The 21173-nt window shown below is 37.3% G+C and overlaps 1 protein-coding gene across 2 annotated transcripts in view; it reads left to right on the top strand.

The window, feature by feature from the left end:
- Positions 1–3040: 3040 nt before the first annotated feature.
- The window catches only part of fchsd2 (FCH and double SH3 domains 2), a 116036-nt gene continuing 97903 nt past the window's right edge, over positions 3041–21173 (top strand). Inside the window, exons 1-2 of one of the 2 annotated variants that reach the window (XM_039663697.2) lie at positions 3041–3276; positions 7826–7923. In XM_039663697.2, coding sequence (XP_039519631.2) covers positions 3256–3276; positions 7826–7923 — 119 coding nt within the window. In that variant the 5' untranslated portion in view covers positions 3041–3255. The remainder of the gene's footprint in view (positions 3277–7825; positions 7924–21173) is intronic. The other variant, XM_089135448.1, reaches the window with a different exon arrangement.

Below are 21173 nucleotides of genomic sequence, written 5' to 3'. Positions count from 1 at the left end.
ATCGTCGTCTGTTCGCTTCATTTCACTGAGGATTGTTTTGTCAACAAGATTGGATTTGCAGACCGATTAAGAATAAAGAACGTTGCTGTGCCGTCTATATTGGATCTGACAGGAATTTTGTGCAACACACGGACTCTGGGTTGAACATGTATGGGCGAATCCGGTTGCCATTTGACAACATTGGACGTTTTCCCCCATGTGCACCGACGGGTGAGTTAAAATCATTATACTATGCAAAACTGTTCTCCACTCGCAGCAGTGGGTGTTTACTTCCAAGTCTTCAGTGCGACACACCCATAAAAACCGACTGTTTTTTAGGTAGGCTCACAACCAGGGTACAAAATAGCCTATTACTTGTTCATTTTGATGTTTTTGAATGCAAAAACCAAGCGAACGTTATAAGTTGACCTCAGACAACAATATAATAAAATTAAAAAAGCCAGTTCATGACCCCTTTAATGCAATTTTTTAGAGATTTTTTTTTATTGTATCAATAAATAATATAATTGAAGCACATTCTTCACACTCTATCTACTTAAAGTCCCCGTGAACCGGAAGTTGCAAACGATTTTTCTCCCGTGCTGTGACGTATTTCCAAGTGAAACGGAATATTGAACAGAGGGCAGGGTTTTACTCTAGCGCTCCTCCTCTCCATCTCTCGCTCATAGCAAACTAACGGTTTGAGGGGAGTGGTTAAGCGTTTCCCCACCCAAACTGTGAAATCTACGTCATCAACCGTTTCAGACCGGAAGTAACTTTTCAGATTTTGATTAAAGATTACCAAGGTAAAACATTTTTTGAATATATATTTACTTGCACGGATTAATTGTTCACCACAAGACTAGTAATATGCGCTAACAAAGTAAATAAGTTCAATTTTGATTTCACGGGGACTTTAAACTCAAAATAACTCACTTTTTTGTGCATAACCCTTTAAATTCAGCTCAAAATATCTCACATTGGGTGTCTTTGGCGACCTCTTGTGGAGAAATATATATACACTGTATATAACATGAGATTTCATGACTCAAGACATGCCACTATATGGCCTCATAATCTTTATATGGAGCAAATGATCTGTTCCCCTGGGTCTTAAAGTCAGTTCATTTCATTCAGTTTATTTCTTCAGTATGCATTCAGGTATCAGTTTAAATATAAACTGATAATGGTTAAATAAACAGTGTAAAGTTTTAGCATGTTTAGTTGTAATCTTGATTTTTTTTTAATGTTTTTCTATAGGCTATATACTGTAGTGTCAGACATTGTAATAATTCAAGTTAGTACAGTGTACAGCAGGGGGGAAAAAAACCTTAAAGAACATTTAGGCTTCAAAAATGCTTATAATTTTATAATTTTACCATTTTCTCAATTTGTTTTATTAATTTCAACTACATAAATTCTCCGAATCCATTAAAAGAAAAAATGTTTTTGTGTGTATTCCAAGTTTCGAGTGTGACAAATGTCCTAAGGTCTTAGACCACTCCGTTGAACACTCAAATTTGTTTTTATTAATATAATTATTAATTTTGGGTCAAAATGACCCGATTAGAGGATGATGGGAGGGAGATGCATCCATGTTATGAGTTTCTTAGATCTATTATGCATGATTGTGTAACATCTAATGCATGTGATTGGTTAGGATCTAGCCTATGTTACCAATAGCTATTTTTATTTCTTGTTGTCCTACAGTGGTGTTAGAATTTCCAGAACTGTGTGTCTGTATTTCTGTATATATCTATTTTTACAGTCTAATATGTTTGCAAGTCAGCCAGAAGTAATTCAAAATGTGTTGTTTTCATCCTGAGGATAAAGAATCTTTCGAAATGCGAATTTTACTAGCTTTACTATGGCCAAGGCCTATGTCATAATGAACTCCTTTCGATGTTGGCGCATTCTTGGAATGTCCAAAATATATATATTTTTTTAATTATTTAAATAACCAGCTGACTATTGCTCACGTTAACGACAGCCAATGAACTACGTCTAGCAGGCGCGGAGTTTGCGGGGGGGCAGGGGGAGCGTTGCCCCCCCGGTGGCTGAAACGGGTAATCGCATTTTCTTAAAAAGGCTGTAAAAAAACTACCAACCCCAATCTCTTTAAGTTATCGCTCACTCGGTCGATTGTGTCATCTAACTCTGAGAGAAGCTTTTCTGCGATAAATGGGCGTCAATTTGAAATGTGCTGGGGACAGAGACGTACTCGAAAGGGCATTTTCACAAGTGCTGGGTACGCATTCATTCTTTTTCTCTCTTTCGAGTAGGTCATGTTTTGAAAGACGATGTTCTGTAGCTCTGATGTACATAAATAAAAATGAGCACAATGTCCGAGTATAGTGAGTATAAAGTATACGCCCTTTATTGCATAAATAAAAATGAGCACAATGTCAGAGTATAGCACTTTTTTCATGTGTATAGTGAGTATATAAAATATATACTCCCTTTTTCGTGTATACAGTGATGGTCCAGATCCAGGACTCGGGAGGTTCGAGGTTCTAATCCGCACTCGTAAAGTTTTTTTTTTCCCCTCATCAAAACCAATAGGTAGCCTAATCCCGTGTCTTAAAATTTTTTCAATGATTCATGAAGTATAAATGCGAAATTTAACTAGTTTTTTAATCATTATCATTGCCAGAATGTGTTTTGAAAAAAGGAAAGAAAACTTTAAGGTTGAAGATAATATTTTAACAGTGCAAAAGTGGTCCACATTTCATGATCCTATAACGAAGATGCGACGCGAAGTGGCTGTTAATGCGAAGTTCTAGCTGTTTACAATGACATAAAGGCAATAAAATATCAGTGTATTGTTTTACTGTTTTTTCTTGGGATAAAAATAAATATGTGTTTATTTAACATGTTTTTTGTTTTTTTTTTGTTTTTTTTGCCCCCCCTGGCTCGAATGTCAAACTCCGCCTATGACGTCTAGTGAGCCAACGTCCCGTTACGTAATTAATATTCATGAGCTGAGCCTTCGCCGTAGTAGGGTTTGTATAGCGGGGTTCGGTGTGTCCGGTCCGGGGCGCTGTTGGGCTGGTTTTACGGTTCGAGTCTGCTCTTTGGAGGCAGATTCTCTCTTTCATTACTTTCCCCCCTGATCCGCAGTGTTTGTCGAGCGTCTGCCCGACTGGACCTGCTTCATCATGGCCGTCTGAATTCAGATCTGAATCCCAGTCTGATCCCCTTTTCTTAATCATCAACCTCGATCGCTCTGGGTATCTTTTCTTTGGGATTTTACTTCATTTGTGCCAATGTTCAAACATGCAGCCTCCGCCAAGAAAGGTAAGAAACCAGGATTAGAACAATGTGTGTGTGTGTTTTTTTTTTTTTTTAATATGTGATTTGCAACATTGTTACGTTATTTTGAAGTTGCAACTTTCTTTCCAGCCGCTGTTTGTTTTGAAACGATGTATCTGTTTTTATTTGTAACGGAAACGATGTAACAAGAGTTTTCTCGACCAGTAGATTACTGTTTTTATTGTTGTTTTTAAAGCAGCAGCGGTGGTAAATAATCCTGAAGATATCCAGCAGATATATTTAGCAGAGATGATAGACGAGTGTTTTGGGGGCTGATTTAATCTCCGATAACGGTTAAACCATGCAGCCACGAGATTCGTCTTGTTTTGTGTGTTTTTACTCGGATTTGAGTCACCACGCTTTTGTCAAAAAAGACGGCTCAGTGATCAGTAGTATTTACCCTAAAGTCTGACATTTGGTTCCATATCTCGCTTAAATGTGTCCGAATGTCATTCACGTCGTGGAAATGTGAGTTTAAAAACATATGTCTCACAGAAAGCTGTTTTTCTGTCTCTCAGAGGTGACAGCAGCAGGGGTGTTGGATTTCAAACTCATGTCCCACAGGCTGTATAGAGGAATGTGAAATTCCCTCGCAAAAAAAAAAATAAATAAATAAAAAAACCCCATTGTATTCCTATCATTCCACACACATTCGTCTATTTTTACCATCAAAGCATTGCATCATAGCGTAAAATCCTTAAAGGTGACGTTTGACTTTTTGCAGTTGCTTTGTCTTGTGAAGAGGAGAAAGGCAGATAGCATGTAGCACAGGTTTACACCACAAATAACCCTGTTATTTTTGCAAAATGATGTTTTAAAATGAAAACATAATACAAATATGCGTATATTAATCGTTTGCTTTGGTCGTTGTGTTTGCTTCAATTTAAATGCTCGATAAATTACGTTTAGCTCATTCTACAGATGCAGGAGACAGAATACAGTATGATTTGTATAAATGTGTGTGCTTCAAAAAGATTAAGATGTGCATTTTCTTAATAGACAGTAAATATGTTACCTAATGTCTATTTTAAAGCAAAAATCTATTTTTAAAGACACTTGATCTGTGTCTGACATCAGTGTGGATATTTCCATAAATAACTGAATAGCTTCTCTAAATATGCTGTTTTGTTGATGCCCTGTTGCTTTCCTCTGACGCAAATGATGCTGTTAGTGTTTCCTCCATCTCGGAATAATAATCATTCACCTGTACAGCTCAAAGTGTGGATGAGAGCCATGCAGCCGGCTGTCATACTGTGTATTATGGTACAGCCTGCAACATTGTGTCCAGCTGATGCTGCCACCGAGGCGAGCTGTGTTATTTTCCATCCTCTTTTGGCTTTAACCTTTAGGGAGTTGTTATAGAACCAATTATCTCCTCACCTGTCAAGTGGAGAACTTCTGTTGTAATTAAGAGTTTCTCCCTAGATATTAATCAACCTGCCCGGGCTCATTGGTCTGGTCCCATTGGGTTTTTAACGGCTGTGTAGTCGCATTTGGGTTTTGAACCTCAGGTAACCTTTATGTGTTTTATTTGAACACAACATGATTAAATGCAGGACCATGACCATTTGCAGGGTGGTTCATGGACAGTTCTTAAAGGGATAATTCACCTAAAAATGAACATTCTTTCATTATTTACTCACCCTCATGTCGTTTCAAACCCGCAAGACTTTCGTTCATTTTTGGAACAAATGATGAATGTTTATGTGAATAAAAGGCAGCTTGAATCTGTCCATCGTGACTAAACCGCTATATTCGTATAGGTTAGTTTACGACCTCTTTATGAACTTTTTTTATTTGTGTAACTGTCAATGGAGGGATCGAAAGCTCTTAGATTTCATAAAAAATATTTTCATTTGTGTTTCGAAGATGAATGAAAGTTTTACGGATTTGAAAAGACACAAGGCTGAGTAAATAATACAGAATTTTCATTTCTGGGTGAACTTTAAATGCTTACATTTAGTCTCCTAAACTTCAGGACAATGGAATTTCTATGTCAGATTTGTATTTCTTTTGGCACTGTGCGCATTGTTCTAAGAGCATACAATCACCTAAAGGATTATTAGGAACACCTTTTCAATTTCTCATCAATGCAATTATCTATTCAACCAATCACATGGCAGTTGCTTCAATGCATTTAGGGGTGTGGTCCTGGTCAAGACAATCTCCTGAACTCCAAACTGAATGTCAGAATGAGAAAAAAAGGTGATTTAAGCAATTTTGAGCGTGGCATGGTTGTTGGTGCCAGACAGGCCGGTCTGAGTATTTCACAATTTCCAAGAATAGTCCAAGAATTTCAAAACTAAGGGGCACTTTACGCACCTTAGTGCCAATTGGGCATTGTTTAAATGCCATGATCTACCTGAGCATTGTTTCTGACCATGTCCATCCCTTTATGGCCACCATCTACCCATCCTTAGGTGGCTACTTCCAGCAGGATAATGCTCCATGTCAACAAAGCTTGAATCATTTCAAATTGGTTTCTTGAACATGACATTGACAATGAGTTCACTGTGCTAAAATGGCCCCCACAGTGACCAGATCTCAACCCAATAGAGCATCTTTGGGATGTGCTGGAACAGGAGCTTTTATGCCCTGGATGTCCATCCCACAAATCTCCAACAACTGCAAGATGCTATCCTATCAATATGGGCCAACATTTCTAATGAATGCTTTCAGCACCTTGTTGAATCAATGCCATGTAGAATTAATGCCGTTCTAAAGGTGAAAGGGGGTTAAACACAGTATTAGTAGTATTAGTATTCCTAATAATCCTTTTGGTGAGTGTATAACTTTAAATTCAGCGTGATACGGAAGTTGAGATTTAATTTTTTTCCTTGTTGTGACGTATATCCGAGTGAAACGGCTTCTGAAATTAGAAAAAAATGTAGGGGAGGGCTTTATTTCATCTTTATTTCGAATTGATTGGATCGTTGGAGGTTGGGCATTGCAAACAAAATGGAGGCAGATTTGAATGCGATTAAAGAAGTGCACAAATAAATCATTTATAATAAACACTACAATATTACATGTAAAAAGAAGATTTGTCAAATTTGATTTCATGCCGACTTTAAAAAATTGTTATCAATGCCATATTTCCTGTGGGTTATTTTTCGATGGGTTTGCAGCCTAGTCATGCCAACACAAAGTTATTTATAGGTTTAACTAATGTTGTTTCATAATTGAAGTTTTCTTTATCATTGCATTGTCAACTTTCAGTTCCAAAAGTGAGCAGTTAAAAGTCTTAAACAAAATGATCACCTGTTTCTTTTACTGTTGACCTCAAAGCATTTGTTTGTGCTTGCAAATTCCTTTTTAAACCTCTTTCCTGTAACTGGTGTAACACTACACTCTTAAAGTAAAATAAAGGTTCTGAATTGGCATCTATGGTTACATTTTTTTAAATGTTCTTCAGTTCACACTAGGAAAAAAAATACTCTTTTAAGACCTGTTTACAAACAGGGAACCACAAATGGTTATTTTATGGCATCGCTGTGAAACCGGACAATTTTAGAAATTTTTTTTTTTAGAATGGAACAAAAGAATGTACCAAAAATTTCCTTCCGCGGTATTTTTAAACCAAATACTAGGTATGTCAATGTGGCTTTGCTGATTACTTGCTTCTGTTTTTTTATACTGTACTGAAGCAGATATATACTTATGGTATATTTTGTGTAATATTTTCTCAAGTCTGTAGATATCATTAAATATGGAGTCTTAGGATGTTTCAGGCCAGGAAACAATTCCTTTATAACACATTTTCCTCATAATAAAAATACATAATTCATCTTTACTGTTTTGTTATTATTATTATTTAATCTTATCCAGATTACATAACTTGGAAACATTTCAGACATTTCAAAGCCTTGGAAACATTTGAACTTTGGTAATACATTTTTCCAATGTCAGTGGAAAAAAATGCAAATCTCTGTTTTTAATTTTGGAACAGTTTCTTATTTATTTAAGAGTTGTTTCAGTTGATTTAATGATTTTAATTACGCCTGTCTAAAACAAACATTGTTAATCCACCTCTAAAATACATCTGCAATACAAAAATATATCTTTTGTGAGGAGATAATGTGTCAGTTTGTTCTTGATCAGGATTAAATCAGGCCTGCAATTTTTAGACTAGTAAAGTTTTAGAATCACATATTAGTCTTTCCTAGCCTATAAGGTGAGCAATATTTATAATGTAATAGAGAATAGTTTAAAGCTGAAGTGTTGTATTTGATTTCCAAACAAATTTGGTCAGATTGTCCTGACCATTATCTCACGCCATATTTTGAGTTCCAGCATATCAAACTGAGAGGAAAAAAAATTTTAGCATCCCAAAAATTACACGCACTTTTATAGAAAGGATCAACCATAAAAATGTTGAGAGTTTTGATTGCAGGTCACTTGGAAAGGTTGTGAATTTGTCATTGTGGTACATAGAGCTGACTGGAGCTAGAAGCACAATAATGAGCTCATGTGGGACAGTGTGTGTGTGTATTTGTCCTCTTCCTCGTCTTTAATGATGTTGTCTGCTCTTCAGGTAAAAGTGACACAGGAATTGAAGAACACGCATACGGAGCAGCTCGGCCGACTGCATCTTAAACACCAGACAGAATGTGATTTATTGGAAGATATGAGGTAAGCCATTAAATGAAAACAGTGCCTAAAATACGCATGCATCCATAAAAGTGAAACAAATAAAACAGAATGCACTGCAGAGAGCGAGAGAATTCCCCCTTCTTTTGAAGACCTCTGGGATCGCAGGACCGGGATGTGACGAAGGCATTTCCTTTGGACTTCCTGCTCGTAGGGCCAGTCGTTCCCACAGCTGGAAGTCATAACAGTGCTGCTCTTCTCTTTTTCCCAGTTTTTTTCCTCTCTCCTTGTCTTCTCTTTAAAGGGATTGAGGGCTGGTTCAGAACAGAGGGAGGGAGTTGTGTTAAAACCACTGCTTTTGGACACGGAATTTATGTATTGTGTGTATGTGTTTGTACATGCTTATGGGTGTTTATGAAGATATTTGAGAGTGGCACACCCTCACGAGGTCGCTGAGGATGAAAATTGCTGTGCAGTCATAATCTGCAGGCTATTTTGGTGTGTGTTTGTGTGATGGAGTGAAAAGAAGTTTGTCCAAAACCGAGAGAGAGAATGACGATGGGTTAAACTGCATTTTTTTTTTTTTTTTTTACAAGCGATTAGTTGATGGATAGTCTGAAGAGTGGAATTTCTAGTTATACTAGTGGTAGGGTTAGTTTTTCAAATAAAATATAAAAAATAATGACTGTTTTTCAATTTGGTTTACCTTTGCATTTATATATTGTGTGGCGTGCCATGACATTCTCTGGAATGTCACTTTTTTTACCATCTGAAACATGCTGCCCCTTATATTACAAAAAAACGTATGCAAATAATGGCAAGCACGCAAAAGTGCAAAACGCACACTTTTATATCTGTGCCGAATGTTAGAGGTACTCAAAGCCTATATTTATTTAAAGTGCTATACGTTTCTAACTTAAAAAAAAAAACATTTAGGTGTTAAATAGTTTATATTGAAAGCCACTATAATTTGCTGTTTTATGTTTTTGTGAACACTGTTAAATTTAAATAATTTGTTGTGAAGTGAGGGGAACTAAAATACATTTTATGTTTATTAATGTTTGTTGTAAATGTTTTGCTTTACTTGACGGTATTTTGCCTAGACTGTAAAAAAAATATGGACGTAGTGTCCGTGACATCACCTGTAAGTTTCTGACGAGCAAATTTGAAGTCCAAAGTGGGCAAAGCAGGCCTTCGCCAACTTGGCGGTGCGTCACTCCCCGATAAACGAAAATGAGCAAAGAGGCAGGATTAGCTGAGGTGGATGTACTGGTCCATTCTCATTTGTGTTTATTCTGCCAGAGTCTCTTCGTCATCTGGGTCTGATCAGAGACTATTTATATATTCCGATTCAAACATGTACGGCTGAATAGGGATGGGACGATAACCGGTTTCACGATAAACCGTGATAAAATGCACTGACGGTTAGTATTATCGTTCAAAATTTAATTATCATTAAAACCGTGTTTGATTATCGCGATTTTAATGACTCACTGAATCCTGTCGGCCAGTCTGACGCAGGCGCGCAGCACGCAATATTTTTTTTAATTACTATTCGAGAAGGAATGGCGGAACGCAGTGACCGTGCTCAGGAGATTTTTCAGCCTTTTAAGAGGACCAAATCTGAGGTGTGGTCATATTTTGGGTTTTACAAAAGTCCTGAGGGAAACTTGATCGAGGATGGTCACCTTGTCTGCCGAACAAAAAGTCACTGCAATAGAAACACTTCAAATCTGCCGAGTCGTCTTGTGTGATCCATCACCTGAATGCAAGGCAAGTTAACTTTGACCTCAATACCAAAACTACGTCTGGGAAACAATTGGGCACGAAATGTTGTTTTGAGTTGAAACATTTTATGTCACTCACTTGAAGTAGACGTCAAGCTTCCGCGAAGAAAAGTTCGTAGCAAGTGGCTTTGAGCCAAAGACGAACGAACAACTTCAAACAAGACCATTATTAAGAGTGATATTTTAAGGGATAGTAAAGTATAGATACATCACGTATTAAACCGATTTTATTTTTACCACATAATTACAGGGACATATTGAATTGATAATGAGACTAGCTAATGTTTTAAATCTTGAATTCATTTTGTAAAACAATCGTCCAGACAAGATACATCACACCAATATTATCAAACTCTGTAAACAATAAATCAACTCTGATTTCATTTTTGCAATACAATCAAAAACCGGAGACGCAAGACGGCAAGTTGTATTTGAATGAAACAAGAGCGCGCGTCCGTTGTGATATGAAAGTGCGCCGTGTAATAATGCGTTGCTATTGACGACGGGCATTATAAAGAAGCAAATGCCATAGAATAGAATCTTGCTTAAAAAACTGCATAGAGAGGCTTGTTTTATTTATTGTTTGTTGAATTTCAATTATAAAACTTGTTGAAATGTTTTCAGTGTGAGCATCAGTTCGTTTTGAGCACTTTCATAAATTTTTAACAAAACCGTGATAATATTGATAATCACGATTATTTTGAACACTATAATCGTGATATGAAATTTTCATACCGTCCCATCCCTACGGCTGAATGACATTCAAAATAGCGTGTTTCTCTCTCTCAGCCATTCCGCGTAGACTGACTGCCATAGGTATCAAGTTACGCCCTCATCCAAAGGCAGGGCGGGGATATGCAGCTCATTTGCATTTAAGGTCGTATTCACCAAAACAGCTCATTTTTAAACAGGCCCCAAAAATGACGTTTTCGAATGGTTATAATAAATGAACTATGGGGTATTTTGAGCTGAAACTTCACAAATACATTCTGGGGACACCCGAGACCAATATTACATCTTGTAAAAAGGGACATAATAGGTGCCCTTTAATTGTGCTGAACATTATGTCTTTATATAATTTAAACGGATCAGTTTTAAACATATTAACATGAGGGGTCTATTGGATTGAGGAGCCTGTCTCTAGAAGCCAGTCAATGAATTGTAGGTTAAGTCATTTCCTTGTTGGATTCAAGAGAGAGACCTATTTTACTATATTTCTGAATCTAAAAAATGTACTTCTACACTGATCAGTGTTTTTTCTCCATCTCTCTCTCATCAATGCAGTTTTCACCCTGTGTGACGACTTGACAGTGTCGACTTATTTCTGGAAAATACTGTATTTTGATATGAGAAAATGAGCCCAAGTAATAAAATTAAACAATTTCTCAATCTTATTGAATGCAAGACAACAGTCAGTATTAAAATAAGCAACTGTGCTGCTATCTTCTCCAAAGTTGTGATTACTAAAATTAAGAATCGGATGTTTTAATTAAGCAATAATGTACTTGACACCATGTTGAATTGTGAATATAGACGAAGATGTTGCAAGCGTTTCACTGTGTTAAACCATTTAGCCTTGACTATGTTCACAGTATTAGCCACAGTATATGACCTGATTGGCCTCCTGTACATTTTTTTGTTTATCCCGTCTGATTCATAATTTTGGAAGTCTTATTTGTCATACCTGCTGTTTGGATAAAGGACAAACTTTATTCCATGCAAGCAGAGTCTTTGCATCTCTACACAGAACAGCTAGCAGCACACTTTAATAGCTTTACGCCTCATAGCTAAAGACCTTCAGCTTGTATTTCTGCTGTCCTCGAGTCGACTACAGGCAGTATATAAGACAAAAAAAATAGTGAGACATGAGTCAGCTAACCATCGGGAATCCTGCCAAATGTGCAGTTTCTTAGCTTTTGCTAGCGAGGATGCCACATTTAAAGATGACGCTTGTCAGGAACAACTGCCTATTGAAATATTGATCTGTTTGTTTGAGGTCTGTCATAATGAAAGTGAAGGTTGAAAATCTGTTTGGAAACTCTTAACTCTTACATTTTGCAATATTGTCACTACTTGCACGAAAACTACACAATTTACCATGAATTTGATATGGCACCATAGACTATGAGAGATGGAAAAATGGTCTGTTGAGGATTTAATAATGTCCAAGATTATGTCTAACTTACTGTAGATTTTTGTTCCCTTAAAAATTAATAGAAAGATATCAGTTCATTGTTGACTTTTTGATCAATGCAGAGTGGACTGCACTTTCACATGAAGCCTTTTGAGACTAAAGCCCACAAAACATATTTAGCCAAATCAGACTAAAGCTATGGTCACAGTTTCTGTTGTTCAGTGATTTTTCATGGTCGAAATTGAGTCAGTTCAATAGGAATCTGTGTGTTTTCGGCAGAGGGATTTCCTCACACAGGTTTTGGATTGGGTTCAAGTTGGTTAATGCGAATTTGCCTGTCTGAACAAAAAAAATTCTGCTTGGTTTGACTTAACGGCTGAAGGGGTTGCAGAAGTAACGGCTGAAGGGCGTTGTTAGGCACGACGTGAAGTGGAGTGACTTATTCACAATACAGCACTTCCCTCAAGTACCTTATTGCTTTTATAAAACGGATACCACACAATAGAAATATTAAAGTAAAAAAAAAAAATGTATTAGTGCAACTTTCATGAAGTAAAATCACTAAAAAAATAGTCCCTGACCATGAATAAGAACAACGTTCCAATGTGTAATATGCATGAAAGCTCAAATAAAAACAACATAGGAACTGCAGCGTTGCAGTGATAAATAGAACCGTTGGGTGAATCGGTCATAGCCGTGTTTTAACATGAATAAAGCACAGCTATTGACCAATCAGAATCAAGGATTGGAACTAACCGTTTTATAAGCATCACTACACTATTGATAATGGATTTTTTTGCCTGCCAGATTTTGCTGAAATTTATCTAATGTTACTGAACCTTAAAGGGATACTCCACTTTTTTTGGAAATAGGCTCATTTTACCACTCCCCCAGAGTTAAACAGTTGGGTTTTACCATTTTCGAATCTATTCAGCTGATTTTTTTTGATATTAAAGAATATCAGTAACTAGACAGTTTCTGGTCTCATTGACTTCCATAGTATATATTTTTTCCTACTATGGAAGTCGATGAGACCAGAAACTGTCTGGTTACTGATACTCTTCTAAATATCAGAAAATCAGCTGAATGGATTCAAAAATGGTAAAACCCAATTGTTTAACTCTGGGTGAGTTGTAAAATGAGCCTATTTCCAAAAAAAGTGGAGTATCCCTTTAACCAAGAAAGGGACTGGGGATGTGCAATTGATTTCTTTTAGTTTGTGCTGTTTGTGTGTCGTATAAGGTTGGCTAGCCTAGCATGAGAAGATTATAACAGTTGCTAAGCTCATTGCTACATTAATTACATTACATTTCCATGGATTTAAAGTTGACTTTATGATCTTCTCCATTCTATGTGTCAAAAGACATTCATGGATTTGGACTTTCTCCTCTGCTCTTTGTTGCTCTGTCTGACTCTTGCTCACAAACACATACACAAACATTCTCAGGGTGTTCTAGTGGGATAAATCAATGTCTCGGCGAGGAGTCAAAGAGCCCCATTAATTGAGCTTCTGAGTTTGATCTTCCTGTTTACCTACTGGCCCACTAATGCTCTGACCATAATGACTCAGACACGACGTGGGACGGTCGTGTGAAGAGATATATTATAGAACTACAGTACAGTCATGCTCACACTGTCTCAGATATATTTAAGGGTGAGTTCATAGTGTATTTTGGGAAGTACTGCTGACTCTCACAGACTGGAACGCTGGTGTCTGTAGTAACTTCAAACATGAAGGACTCTGCTGTAGTCTGTGTTTTTATTTCTCCTGTTGCTTACCCGTTTGCAAATGTGCATGCGTTGATCTGAGCACTTGGCCAATTGAACATACTTGCATCCGTTTACTTATGTTGAGGGAATTTCCTGTTCATTTCTGCCATCAGGAATGGTTTTGAGTTGATGATAGGTGGTTGCTTTTATAAAGTCCAATTACCTATTGGTAAAGTCAAAAAAAGCTATTCTGCTTACTAGATATGGCTCAGGTGAGGGACATGAGTCGTATCTAGTGATTTGAATATCTTGAAGGTTTTTTGAAGAACTTTTTTGATTTTACCAACTTTGTTTGCTAGCAGAAATCATATATCTGAATTAGGGCTGTCAGTTAAATGCGTTATTAACGGCGTAAACACAAACCCATTTTAATGGCGTCAATTTTTTATTGCATGATTAACAGTCTTTTTGGCCTAGCAAACTTTGTAGTTTTTTCACATGCTTTTGCAACAGGACGCGGCATGAGTGTGCTCCGCTATGAAACCCAATCATTTCAATGGCTTGTTCCGCGTGAGGACGTTTTGTTGCTTCATAGATCAAAGCCAAGCGAATCTAGCTAGACCGTAAACAAAAATACAGGCATGCCGCACACACTCGTTTGGGCTTCCGAGCCGGCCAAATAGTTGGTTAACGTTACGTTTTGAGTGGATGATGAGCGCGAGTCTCCGAAATGGATGCCAATAAGATTCTGAATGGAAAATTTACTGTGAAAAAGTTGCCAAATGGTTCCATTGACAAGACCAAAGTGATCTGTGTGTTTTGTCATTGTGAACTCGCAGCACGTCCTGTCTGAAATACCACTTGATGATGGCCAAAAACACACTCACACACAGCTGATGCGAATTCTCTGCCCCCTCGTCAATATAAGGACCTCGTCAGTATTTCTTTCACCCTTTTATTGATGGATAGTGTTACATTGTGTGAGAGATTATTTGCTCCAAGTGAGAATTTTGGTGTGAATTTGAACACAGTATATGCCAATGTTGTTGTCAATAAAAAACATTTGCTCAAAGCAAGCTGATCCACTTTTCCATGTTGATAAGAGCATTAAAATGAGAACAAATAATGGGACAAAAAGAAATCAAGAGACATTTAGAATAGATAAAAATGTGCGATTAATTGCGATTAATCGAGAGTTAACTATGACATTAAAGATGAACTGAAATTTGAGAAAAGGTGATGTAACAGATGTATTTTATTTATTCTCATTGGTACAATTTTTTAAATGGCAAAATTTGTTAAAAGGGATAAAATGGTACATTAAAAGTGTTGTTTTTGTTACACGGGCGCCGCCATGTTGGATTTCAACGTTCGACTACGTCACTGGCATGGTAAGCCACTCCGTTGCCTACCCGCACCAGCAGAACAGCCGTAGCTTGTAAACAGTCTGAGGCTAGCTGACATGGCTGAGGAAACAGATTTTTTAGCGACACACTATTTAGAGATGTGTACTTTCGTCAATGAGTACATGAAACGTCTGACAATGCATGAAATGTTTTATTTACACAAGTTAAGTTCAATGCATCACGTTAAAGATGAACTGAACTGAAAAATATCGACGTTGAAAACGTGTTGTTTATGACAATTAAAAGTAAATTACACTAAACATTTTTTAAAAATATATATTAATATAGCTTTTTTAAGCAACGCAAAATTGCGCTTGTTAGCGCTGGCAGTTCCGATGACGTCACTGGCATGGTAGGACCCGCGGAACGCCATAGACAACAGCTGTAGGTCCTGTATACACGGACGAAAATGAGCGCTTTTAACGGCATGGATTACGCATTTGAGCCCGTGAGGGACAGGCCGGTAGTGTCTAACTACCACCACATGGAGGACGATCAGTTTCAGGCTTCACTTGCAGTACAGGATCGTTTGGGGGAAAGTGACTGTGGGCGCGAGCGCTGTGCAGCATAGACACTGCACGGAGACGATCGGTTGCAGAGAGGTCAACATGGACATTTATTGATCGGCGAAAAATGCATCACCATGCACCGTTCATTTCGGATGCTGTTCGGTGAGAGAAACGTGTTGAAGGAGGCTATGCTGACTCTAATGGATGTCCGAGCTGAGACGCTGGACCGCCCCATAAGTAGCAGGGTATTTTACGAATAGGTGACGGCTGGGCTAACTTGTTACACTTTTCTCAGATTGTTTAGATTAACAGCGTACTGGCAGTTCACTCTATGGGCGAGGGTGCATTTAGGAAGGAGAAAATCCCATCCTTTACAGTGAACTATACGTCAGGGATCTTTTCCCCCTCACCCGAATATCAAGGATTCGAGTAACGTTAACGTGATGTGTTGAACTTGTAACTTGTGTAAATAAAACATTTCGTGCATTGTCAGACGTTTCATGTACTCATTGACGAAAGTACACATCTCTAAATAGTGTGTCGCTAAAAAATCTGTTTCCTCAGCCATGTCAGCTAGCCTCAGACTGTTTACAAGCTACGGCTGTTCTGCTGGTGCGGGTAGGCAACGGAGTGGCTTACCATGCCAGTGACGTAGTCGAACGTTGAAATCCAACATGGCGGCGCCCGTGTAACAAAAACAACACTTTCAATGTACTATTTTATCCCTTTTAACAAATTCTGCCATTTTAAAAATTGTACCAATGAGAATAAATAAAATACATCTGTTATATCACCTTTTCTCAAATTTCAGTTCAGTTCATCTTTAACGTTACTCGAATCCTTGATATTCGGGTGAGGGGGAAAAGATCCCTGATGTATAGTTTACTGTAAAGGATGGGATTTTCTCCTTCCTAAATGCACCCTCGCCCATAGAGTGAACTGCCAGTACGCTGTTAATCTAAACAATCTGAGAAAAGTGTAACAAGTTAGCCCAGCCGTCACCTATTCGTAAAATACCCTGTTACTTATGGGGCGCTCGCGTCTCAGCTCGGACATCCATTAGAGACAGCATAGCCTCCTTCAACACGTTTCTCTCACCGAACAGCATCCGAAATGAACGGTGCATGGTGATGCATTTTTCGCCGATCAATAAATGTCCATGTTGACCTCTCTGCAACAGATCGTCTCCGTGCAGTGTCTATGCTCCACAGCGCTCGCGCCCACAGTCACTTTCCCCCAAACGATCCTGTACTGCAAGTGAAGCCTGAAACTGATCGTCCTCCATGTGGTGGTAGTCAGACACTACCGGCCTGTCCCTCACGGGCTCAAATGCGTAATCCATGCCGTTAAAAGTGCTCATTTTCGTCTGTGTATACAGGACCTACAGCTGTTGTCTATGGCGCTCCGCGGGTCCTACCATGCCAGTGACGTCATCGGAACTGCCAGCGCAAACAAGCGCAATTTTGCGTTGCTTAAAAAAGCTATATTAATATATATTTAAAAAAAATGTTTAGTGGAATTTACTTTTAATTGTCATAAACAACACGTTTTCAACGTCGAATTTTTTCAGTTCAGTTCATCTTTAATGCGATTAAATATTTTAATCGTTGACAGCACTAATCCGAATGCTTCGAAAAGTAATAGAATTAGAGATGCATGATTTAAGGAAAAATCTTTTGCAATTTATTTAAATTTTCTTCTAAGAATTGTGGTTTACGATTCAAAACAAAGCACCAGGTGCCTGAACCTTGAAGGTAGTTGTATAAACTCAGGTTTGCAGGATTAGTTTCGAGTTGACAAAACCAATCCAACAAGGCTTTGTTGGTACCATGATGCTGATCACCAACTTTCTGTCAACTTAGGGTTTGATCTTGTGAGGTGTGACATCAGTAGCGAACAGCCAATCACATGTTGAGAGAGTGAAACTCATTCAAAACTCGCAAGAGAATCGGCGCAATTCACTTATTAAATAAAAGTATTAAAAGGAGGAAAATATCTAAGAGGAAAATAGCTGGCTATGAAAGAGGACAACTACAATAAAAAGTATTGGTACTGTATATTAGGGCTAGTAAAAGCTGTGAAGTTAGTTTATACAGTTGATAAGGTAAAGAGAGAATTGAACATTTAAGCTCACATGTAGTCATTTTATTGCTTCATCTATTGATTTAAAAGCGTTTTTAAATTACCTTCATATATTTATTCATTTAAACTCTGCGTAATAATAATTGATGAACTAAAATTGTACATGTGTGATCAATTATGGGTATAATAATTACATAACATAAATCATACAAATTTATTATTCTAAAATAAAACAAAATAAGAAATATTACTACTGCAATATTTCACAATTTTATTTTTGTAATAATTTTTAATTTGTATATTTTTTTTATTATCTAACAGCTGCTCATGCGCGCATACAGTTGGCCTTATGTATTAAATGAAATCGCAAGCCTTTGCAATCTAATAACCGTGCTAAGCCCTATCATGTTTTCTGGGGTTTTTTTAAACTTACTCGTGGCCACATGATTGAGGAATCATTCATATCTGTAGTACAAAATACAAATGGTGTTGGATGATATCTTTGCACAGGGCAGCAATTGATGGACCATATCTATATCAGAGATGCCCTGATACTCAGGAAGACATGGGAGGGAGTTATGCACGAGAGATTGTGGGAAATGGTTGAGCAATCCTGTGTGATATTAAAGAGTTGAAAGGCAGTTGTTGTTTCAGTAACTGACGGATGAAGCTGATGAAAAAGCAAAGCAGACGAGGGAGAAATAGTTGCTTCGAGGAAGCCGCTTTGTGACGTTTGTGTACTCGACACATGATGAGTTCCATCAAGACTTCTGGCTGGATCTGAAAAAAAAAAAATTACATGGTTACCCTTCAAATTGTGCAAATTGAATATACGCCCAATGGAAACACTTCAATTTCCAAAACTCCCATATATTACAATAAAGTTTTTATGCTCTAATGAGGGTTTTTTTAGGCAATTCTGAACATTTTTTTCGCATTTATAGGTCACCTGGCGTATGTAAAAGTCGATCATTCTTTAAAGAAGGTGTGATTTTTGGAAGTTGACGACACAGAGTTCTTTATTGAACGAAAAGACAAAAGAATTACGTATTCTTTTAAAATACTGTATTCTAAACAACAAACAAATGCCACAATTTATCAAGACATCATGATAGGAGGGAGAAACACTCCCAAGCTCCCAAGTATAAGAGGCTTTCCTTGCCATAAATGCTTGAAGAACAAGCCTACTTCTCCTTCGATTACAAATAATGACTGGTGCGGTGGCTGCGATTATATGTAGTCCTTGTATTTAATATCTAAAATGTATAATTTTACTAATGTGAATGTCATGTTGTATTGTTGACAGAATGATCTTTTGGTTTGTGACCATCAAGTTTGGAATGCAAAGAAGATAAACAAATGATATTGGTGTGAATTAAAGGGTTAGTTCGCACCAAAATGAATAAAATTGTCATTCCAAATCCAAACCCATTTGTTCATCTTTGAAACACACATGAAGATCTTTTAAATGAAATCTCAGATTTGTCTCTCTATTGACAGTCCATGCAACTACCACTTTGTCACTTCAAAAAGTTAATAAAGAGATCGTAAAACTAAATCCATGTCAATTGAGCGTGTTTCTTCAGAAAATTTGGACTAAGCCGATCACTTTATATGATGAACAGATTGAATTTAACTTAATTATTGAATCATTTTTTTTTTTCAGAAAAAGTGGTAGTTGCATAGCTGTCTATGGAGGGACATAAATCTCAGATTTGATTAAAAATATCTTCATTTGTGTTTCAAAGATGAACAAAAGTCTTGAGACGTGAGGGTGAGTAAATGATTGGGTGGACTATCCCTTTAAAGTTTTATCTTACAGTCAACATTATTAAATTAATTAAAATACACACCATTTTTGCATTGAATTTCCAGCAAAAATAGCTACATTATGGCATAATATAAAGTGATGTCAAATTAGATTTTGGTTATTGTGGACTGATGCTTTCCCCGTGTTGGGAGTTGCGATGAGTCATCCAGTGTGTTTTCTCTATAGAAGATCTGACCTGAGCATTAACACTATTGTCCAAATGTACATTCTTTAATGAATGAGCTTTTTTTTTCACAAACATCGACACACACACAAACAGTGACACTCAAGCTGTTCAACTCTCAAAGGCCTTAATGAAATTGTGTCTCCCTGCCTCGTGAATCTCAAGACTAATTTGATCAGAGAGATATTTCAAGAAAGCCTTTTCTCAAACACCAAAACACATCTGCTCACTGATTTCAGACCAGCTCAAGCTTCGTTCACATGTGGACCATAAATATGTGGTGTATTGTAGTATTAAAGGGGTCATATAATGGTACATGCACTTTTACAAGTTGATTGTATTGTAATGTGTGTTGGCAGTGCCTGTACAACCATCATATAATGATAAAAGTCCATCCATTGTTTTTGTTTTTTGTTTTTTTAAATCTCCGTATGTTTTCCCCGTATCAAATCGAGCCGTGTGACGTCACAGGGTCGGACGCCCCTCCCACGATTGTTGATTTACAGCAGCGTTTCAACACAGACCCGCCCTGAACGAGCTGTCATCATCATAGTCCGCCATTGTTGGTATGCTGGAGCAGAATGGCATCTAAGCGATTGTGGTGTTTTTTTGCTGAAAACCAAACAGCTTTTGACCAGGTAAAATTAGTGTTTTCTTACAATACTAATGAGAATTTTTAATTAAATTATATTACAAAGTTTTCATTTAGACCCTAAAGAATCATATTAACTTGTATAAAATGGCATTACATGACCCATTTAATATGTTTCAAGTTGATATAGATAGGCATGAGATTACAGTGATGGTTTTAGAAAATTCTGTCATTTACTCTCGCCTTTGTTATCCAAACCTGTAGCTCTGACTCTCCTCTGTGTTACACAAAAGAAGATATTTTAAAGAATGTTTCAGTGTTTTTCTGTCCTTATAATGAAAGTCAATGAGGCATGTTCAGTTGACAAACTCCCGATAACTCCCGAGCTTTTTACAGTGGATGCCATTGGAAACACGGCAAGTCTATTCCTCACAGCCCCACTTTCATACCTGTCATGGCGCTGCTCTGAATAATTAGAAATGTTTCTTGAGCAGCAAATCAGCATATTTGAATGATTTCGCAAGGATCATGTGACACTAAAGCCTGGAGTAATGATGCTGACAATTGAGCTTTGCATCACAGGAATATATTATTTTAAAATATATTAAAATAGAAAATGGTTCTATTAAATTGTAATAAAATTTCACAATATCATTTTTTTAACCACAGGAAAATGTTCCTCAAAAAAACAAAGCTATTAGAAGATATTTTTATATTACTTTTAGGCTGGTTTCATGATGTTTATTTAGGTATTATGAGGGTTCAATCAATGCTTCAATCAATTCCTTAAACATTTATGAGAAGTAGTAATAGTGATTTTGCAAGCACACCATGAATCTGTATTATGTCTTTTATAGCAGTATAACAAAAGGAGCGAGAGGGGCCCAGACATGCCTTCTATCCTAGAGATGGTGTGTGTGTGTTTGTTTAGTGAAAAAAAGCAGATGACTGTGATCTGGGAAGAAAAAGGACACAAATTCCTGGAGATTTCAGGCCGTGCTTTGAGGATGCAGGCATTAGAAAACATGAGACACGTAAACGTATTCGATTTAAAGAAAAAGTGAGCCAGTTTGTGATG

Source organism: Pimephales promelas, chromosome 10 (assembly GCF_988280905.1).
Source record: "Pimephales promelas chromosome 10, fPimPro1.hap1.1, whole genome shotgun sequence".
NCBI classification, from domain to species: Eukaryota; Metazoa; Chordata; class Actinopteri; order Cypriniformes; family Leuciscidae; genus Pimephales; species Pimephales promelas.
This window is presented reverse-complemented; position numbering and strand designations above follow the sequence as displayed.